Source organism: Myotis lucifugus, unplaced genomic scaffold (assembly GCF_000147115.1).
Source record: "Myotis lucifugus unplaced genomic scaffold, Myoluc2.0 scaffold_142, whole genome shotgun sequence".
Taxonomy (NCBI): Eukaryota; Metazoa; Chordata; class Mammalia; order Chiroptera; family Vespertilionidae; genus Myotis; species Myotis lucifugus.
In genome coordinates, this window is record NW_005871190.1 from 2,212,539 (window position 1) to 2,220,480 (window position 7,942).

General features: G+C 39.8%; 1 protein-coding gene and 1 pseudogene across 1 annotated transcript in view; one reads left to right on the forward strand and one right to left on the reverse strand.

The window, feature by feature from the left end:
• LOC102428300 overlaps positions 1–2,632 on the forward strand; it is a 5,335-nt pseudogene extending 2,703 nt beyond the window's left edge.
• Positions 1–7,942, reverse strand: part of GBE1 (1,4-alpha-glucan branching enzyme 1) — a 270,676-nt gene that overhangs the window by 165,845 nt on the left and 96,889 nt on the right. Inside the window, exons 4-5 of the mRNA XM_023758898.1 lie at positions 5,852–5,977; positions 4,894–5,029 (exon numbers count right to left, since the gene is read on the reverse strand). Of these exons, the coding sequence (XP_023614666.1) occupies positions 4,894–5,029; positions 5,852–5,977 (262 nt within the window). The remainder of the gene's footprint in view (positions 1–4,893; positions 5,030–5,851; positions 5,978–7,942) is intronic.

The following is a 7,942-nucleotide window of genomic DNA, read 5'->3' on the forward strand; positions in this document are numbered from 1 at the left end:
AATATCCTGTTATACATAATTACTAATAACAAACTACAATGTTCGCTAATGAGTGATTACTATAATCGTGTTGCATCCATCTCCCTTCCATGCCTTATGCGCAGGCACACCATTCCTCTCCACTAATACTAGCAGCGAATATTTTAGCAGCTGATTGACACGTCATTAGTCTTGTACTGACTTGTTTGGTGTGCACAACAGGAAATATTTAGCTTTCAGAGAACAAGAAAAATAGGTTTATTTGTGTTACGCTTATTAATTGGTGCAGTTATTCAGTGTCTGGTAAGTTAAAAAAATATTAATTTTTATTAAAATGTTCTATTATTTTATGTTAAGAATTACTCATTTATTTCAGCACTTTGTATTCAGTATGTATGAAAATAAACCTATGTTTCTATGAAAATAGAAGCTTTTGGTTTTTTGAGGCCCACATAAACTTAAACCTTGTTTATTTGGCCCATGTTAGCCTTTGAGTTTGACATGCTTGCCATACAGTGTGAGAGCCAGGGCCTGACACTGGAGATCCAGAGGCTGCAGAAGTCTCCGGACATCCTGCAGAATGTGTCAGCGCAGCCTGAGGGGCTGGAGCAGAACAACAAGCGGCTGGACAAGGAAAACCTGAAGCTGTGCAGGATAGTGGTGACCATGAGCTTTACGGGTGACAAGATGGCTCAAATCAAGAGGAGAACCAGGAGCTTGAGTGGGAGAAGGAGGAGCTGAGGGAAAAGGTGAAGCTGTTGAAGGCCCTGAGCAAAAAGTAGAAGCACCTGGAGCTCAGCTACCAGAGCATGAGCACCGAAAACCTGTAGCTGCAGCAGACCATGAAAAGCATCAGCCAGAAGTCACAGGCTGTAGCTTGGCCTTGGAAAGCTAGAGGTGAAAAACCAGGCCCTGCAGCCAGACCTGGAGGCCCAGCAGCTCTCCAGTGAGCAGCTGGAGAGGTCCAAGAAGGCCCTGGAGCAGGAGGTGGCCTAGCTGGAGAAAGATAAAAAGCTGCTGGAGAAGGAGGTGAAGCGACTATGGGAGCAGGTGGAACTTAAGGATGCCATCTTAGATGACAGCACCACTAATCTGCCTGCCTCCCAAAAGAGCTGTGTTCTGGACAAGGAGCTGGCCCACTGCAAGGATGCAGCCACCAAGCTGAAGGAGCTCAAGAAGGACAACTGGGACCTCACCAAGGGCACCATGCACCCAAGGACGCTGAAACCCCTGAGAGAGGACCTGGTGCTGGAGAAGCTGAAGAGCCAGCAGCTGGAGAAGGTGAGCCTCCACAAGGAGCTGCTGCTGCAGGATGATATCAGCAACAGCAACACAAAATACAAGATTTTGGAGGCAGGAATGAATCAGCATTAAAATCAACACTAGCCATGAAAGAAGAAAAGATTGTGTTCTTAGAAGCGCAGATGAAAAAGAAAGCCAGCCTTAACCACCAGCTATATACAGAAGACGCTGTAGATGCTGAAGAAGATGTGTGAACTCCTCAGGCAGAATCAGGAGGGAAGCACCTGAAGAACTCTCTGAAACACCCTACGGGACATTGGTCGCTGCTCACCAGGGAAAGGAGAGCTGGGGGCAGAGCCACAAGGAAGCCACCATGGAGCTGCTCCTAGTGCAGGCTGGGCCATTGAGCTGAAACAGAACAACGCAGCTCTGCAGGCTGAGACAGAGCTGGTCAAGGATCAGCTGCAGCACTTGCAGACCCAGAACGTGGCCTTCAGCAGTCACAGCCTGACACTGCAGAAGCAGTGTGCTTTCCTGCAGGAGCACAACTCCACGCTGCAGACCCAGACCGCCAAGCTGCAGGTGGAAATTCCACTCTGAGCTCCCAGAGCACCTCACTCTCCAGGCAGTACACTGCTGCAGAACCAGCAGGCGACCAAAGAGAGCAAGCATGAGAAGCTGCAGAAGCACCAGGACAGCTGCCTGAAGACACTTCATCAGAACCTGGAGCTGGAGCACAAAGCACTCGGGAGAGCTAGACAAGGTCAAGTTCCCACACCAGCAGTGAAGGGGGAATATGAGGAGTTGCATGCCCACACCCAAGAGCTGAAAACCTCACTTGAACAACTTTCAGCTGGAGCTGAACTGCTGACAGGCCCACATGGGCGAGCTGAAGGAACAGCACTAGTGCATAGACATCTCGCTGACCAAGCTGCAACCACTGCAAGCTGCTCTCTAATCTCAAGGGGAACTTGGAGGAAGAAAATCACCTCATGAGCCAGATCCAGCTGTTGAACCAGCAGAACCAGATGCTTCTAGAGAAGAACATGGAGAGTAAGGAGCAGTACCATGAGGAGAAGCAGTATGAAGACAAATTAAATGTCTTATGGAGACATAAGGAAAAACTGGAAGAAAAAACCATGGATCAGTACAAGTTCTATGATCCTGCTCAAAAAAGAAAAACCACTGGATTGGAGCCAAAACCTTAGTCAAATTCATCAAACCAAAGAAAGAGATTTCCAGAGAACTACTGAAGTCAACCACAGACAGCCCTCCCTGGCCACAGGAGTCCTCAGACCCAGGCCTGCCCACTATTTCTCAGCCTCTTAAATTGCAGGCAGAACCCCTCACGAGACACCCACAACGGGCCCATGGGAAAAGCAACTCAGTGCAAAAAAGAGTGCCTTTTTGAGAAGCAAAATCAAGGACAAAAACAAGTCTCCAACGGCCCACCCGGCTTCATCTAAACACCTGCGGTCTAGTCTACCTCTGACATGCCATCCCCTCCTAAGGAGCCTCTCCCTTTTTCAGAAATTGGAGATTTCTGGTCCTTTCCCTTTATGAGTGTCTTCATCATGTACCCTCCTTCATTTCTGAAATTCAAACAAAAAACAGTACCTAAATGCCGGATGACCCAGAGTGGACCCCTCCTCCTGACCACAATTCCAAGCCAAGCTCAAAGTAGCCAACATGGATTCTGATTTCAAAAGAGAAGATGAGTTGGCACACCCTCTGGACCTACTCCAGAGCAGCCCAGTTTTAGGAGAGCCTCGGGGCATCCAGGCACAGGTCCTTAGGCCAGGATGTCTGTTCTCAGTAAGTGCCCTGGCCATGTGCTGCCCCCTCTCTTGTGCACCTGCAGGTTTAGGTCATGCCTGTGTGTAATGCTGAACTGGTCAGTTGTCGCTATCCTTCCTAAAATGTAAGGCCTATTAAGTGAGATTTTTTTAAAGATTTATTTTTAAGCAACTAAATTTAAAACTGCTGGCTCTGCAGATGTGTCCTATGCTTTGAGGGATTTATTACTCCACTCAAGCATTTAGTATAATTGCATTGATGTTGTCAAGCCCGGGTTCAGCCTAGAGTGGTGTTGTATGACCGTGCTGAGTTTCTCCAACTTCTTGGTTGCTGATGTGAGAGCAGCAGTGGACAGACAGAACATCAGCACACAGTCATGGCCAGAGTGGGGGGAACGCTGGTCCACAGAGGCCTTTAGCTACTGCAGTGTTTTCTGTCTTCAGCAATCCTTGTACCAGCTCCATGATTTTTTGGCATATCTATATCACCTGTGTGATTACTTACATGTTTTCCCTTTAACTCAGTGGTTCTCAACCTTGGCTGCACATTAGAATCACCTGGGAATCTTTAAAATCCTGATTTCTGGGCCTCATCCTCCGGAAATTCTGTTTCTTTGTTATGGGGTGGGGCCACAACATTAGTAACAAACAAACAATTTCTGGAGGATGAAGCCCAGAAATCAGGATTTTAAAAAGATTCCCAGGTAATTCTAATGTGCAGCCAAGGTTGAGAACCACTGCTTTAACTGACTCACCATTTCCACTTAAGTTTATTTGAAAAGGAAAGATTAGTATCAATCCTTTAAATGGAAAACCAGTATCACCATAAAAACAAGGTAACCATAAAAATATATACGTAACTATTACACTGTTCAAAAAAAATAATAGGCGCTGCTTTTATAAAAAATAATAATAATTTTTTTCTCTGATTATTTGCTTATAATAAAAATACATTAATAAGTACTTTTAAATGTTATGTTACATCATAAAATGACAGAACACCTCAAATGCAACAGCTCTAATATAATATATATTAAATATAATCAATATTATATTCTTTAAGCAGTTATTTAACTTTGGTTTCTAGAACCTGACCTCATTATGACAGATAATTAAGATCCATAAATAAGGGAAAACTTTAACCATGAATTGTAAAACTTTCCTGTAGCCAAAATTTGGACTGCCTAGCAAAAGCAGAATAATTAACTGTACTTTTATATTCCTGCTTAGCCACTGGAGCAGGTGCTAATATGCTGTGAAATTATTTTTTTAAAAGCATACCTATAAAAAAACAGATTTAAAGTATACTGAATCGATGATTCAGCAGTACACTATTCACTCTCCTGTTTATTCCCATGAAGACAGAGCTGTATCATTACAATCCCAAACACAAACATCTACAACAATGTGTTTCACACAGAAGATGCACCACTGATATTTGTCAAATATGTCATCCAGACAAGAGCTGTATATACAATGGCTCTGATATAAAATAAGTTCCAGTCATCTTAAAAAAATGTACAATTTTTTCCTAACAAACTAAAATGAACAGACTTTACTCAATGGCCACTTAATGTGATAAAAGCTCTCTCCTGTAAAAAGTAATTATGCTTACATATTTATCTACAATTTTGCAAGCTATTAGTTCATATTACTTAAAATTGAAATTGGAATAATATCTTGAATTCTTATTATCCCATTTCTCTTTTCTATGCTATCACTATTACAGGGCAATTTGAGAAGCCTAAAATAAAATGCATTTCTATTACATATTTAATCTCTTAACACAAAAAAGAGACACTTGTAATTAGCTTTTCTTATAAGAGAACAGATTCATTAAAATTTTATCTGAATAAAAATCACAGTTATTACTTACCAAGGTCTTTGATTCTTGGTAGTATATTACATGTAAAATGTTTATAAGAAGCTACTTTTCCTTCATGGGAAGAAATTCCCACATGAGACTCATAAATTCTTGGACCTCTTGGCTTCTTTGGTCTGGAATGCTTAAACTACAGAATATAAAGTTAGATACACAATTAGAATATAAATGCAGGTACAACACTAGCCGATTAAGCATGTTAAATAAAATAGTGGATCAACTCAGTCAAATACTCTGGAAATGTTTTCACATGTAAATAAGAATGGCTACATCCATTAAATTTTCTTTTAGAAAAAAATACTTTTCAGAATCATGTTAATGAACCTATTTCAAAAGAGAAATCAAGTATCAGCTTCTGTCTCATCATTGAGTGAAGATATATTTTTGAGCCTAAGCCTCAGAGAAAACATAACAGCTGTGAAGTGCATATATAATTATTAAATGCCAAGCACTTATCAACAAGCTCTAATAACTTAGAGGACAGAAAAGTGAGTTCAAAGATGCCTATAACTCTTGAATAAGACAGCCTTAATAATTACACTCACCAATACAGTCATGAAATGTCCTCACTATTCCTTATTCTTAAGGATACTGATAGTGCTTCAAACCCATGACAAGGAGAAATATTACATCACTGAAGAATCTTTGGTGAATCAGAAATTGTGATTAAGATTTTTAAGAATAATTACTATTGTTTATAGGTCATTATGTAGAGATTTAATTTTATTTCCCCCTACAACCTCAGAAATACATGATAAAAAAAACTCACTTTCATACTTTATTGGCAACAGATGATGAATCCGATATATGTATAGCAGACGGATACGATGTGACATAAAATATTAAACCCAGCATTGAAAAGTTGAACATTACTATAAAAGTTATAAAAATAAAATTTAATTTTCCTAAAAATATTGGAATAAGCATTTATTTAAAGATGTATTTTTCTTACTTTATATGTGTGTTCGGGATCCCAGTGTATCCAATCATAATTCACATTATCACCTTCACGAGCCACATACTTCGCCCATGGTGAAATACGATACAAAATCTCTCCACTTTTACTCCTAATAACTACCTAAAAAGAGAAAAAATGTAATTGCTTTAAAATACTTCAAAACTAAGATAATGCATAATAGTTTATGAGCAATGCTATAAGACGGAAAAGGAAGAATGATTGTAAGAATCTAAACTACCATCCACATGTGTGACCTTAAAGATGTTTAAATTCTATGGACCTTGCTTTTCTCATCTGCTATAGTATATATGTCCCTTAAAGTTACTGCCAGTGAAGAGTAATTTATGATTCTCTGGCAATTTCCATGATTGCAAACCAATCATTAGAGTGGTTAATTAAAGTCAGCATACAGTACATAATAAAAAGAGATGAATATTATTTGGGAACTGCAGTCAATAAATCAAACATCAGGATGAAATAATCCTACTCTATTATAAAAATGTGACAAGTGAGTTATATCACCACCTATTTCTTTTCCTTTCCAAAGCAATTAATTATAACATTTTCAAGAAGCTAAAGAAGAAAAAATGTTTTATTAATGCCTATATCATACACACACATACACAGACTACCCTGCAAATATTTTCTACCCCTTTTCAACCTCTTCTATACTCTATTTCAAGTATGCTTTACCAAATAAAACCAAACATTTTACCTTTTAGCCACCTACCCCTATATTTGCCAATAGTATCAATATTATTATCCTATATAATAACTAGAGGCCCAGTGCACAAAATTCATGCATGGGTAGGGTCTCCAGGCCTGGCCAGCGATCAGGGCTGATTGGGGCCTTCCAGCTGCCGGCCAGGGCCTTCCTTCGTTCTGCACCACCCTCTGGTGATCAGCGCACATCATAGCAAGCGATAGAACTACCGGTCTCCCAGTCAAACTCCCATGGGGACACTTTGCATATTAGCCTTTTATATATATAGAAAGGCTAATATGAAAATCATCCCCTTGACGAGGAGTTCGAGCAGGAGTTCAACCGGGAGTTCGAACAGGGGGCGTGGCTGGCCAGCCAACAGCCCTCATCCCCTCCCCCCAGCCAGCTCCACCCCCGATCGGGCCCCCCAAACCAATTGAGGGCAGGGCCGGTCGGCCAGACCTCACCCATGCATGAATTTGTGCACCAGGCCTCTAGTCAATAATAAAAAATAAGAATAAAATACAAACACAATTTTTACTTTATCCACCATTTTAGACTTAGTATGAAATAAAGGACTGAATTTATTTGCATGATTAGATTAAAAAGTAAGCTACATGAACTAAGTGTCCAAGTGACTAAAATTAGACCTTTTTTTAAAGTTCTTAGATCAGAAGCTATACAGTATTCTCAGCATTGAGAGAGGACATATTCTTCAGTTACCTTTAATAGAGAAAAGCTCAAGTTTGCAAAATTAATTGGTAATTAAATATTTGTATAATGTTTTACAATTTAGAAAGGACCTTTATAATCATATTTCACTTGATTCAATAGAATCTTTATAACACAAATATTGAAATTATGTGAGTTGCCAAAAATCCCAAAGTCACTGAGTGGGAGAGGCAAACACTGAACACCGAACTTCCTAACTCACTGTCTTATTCTTAATAGACTTCAAATCAATATGCATCAAATATTTAAAATATTCTCAATGACTCAGCAATTTGAGTTATAGAAATATGCCCTGTGAAAATAATCAGAAAGGTGCCAAAAATTATATATTTTTCTATTAATCTTATTGTTACTTTTATTAGGAAGAAGTAAATGACTGAATAATGTATAGTTGTTAAACTTGTACTATTGAATTATATGTACTGAAGGATGCAAGAAAAAATTTTATATATTTTTATTTATTTCACTGGGGAAGGGAGGGGGAGAAAGAGATAGAAACATCAATGATGAGAGAATCATTGATTGGCTGCCTCCCGCATGCCCCCTACTAAGATAAAGACTGCAACCCAGGCAACCCAGGCATATGCCCTGACCAGGAATAAAGCCATGACCTCCTGATTCATAGGTTGACACTCAACCAGTGAGCCACA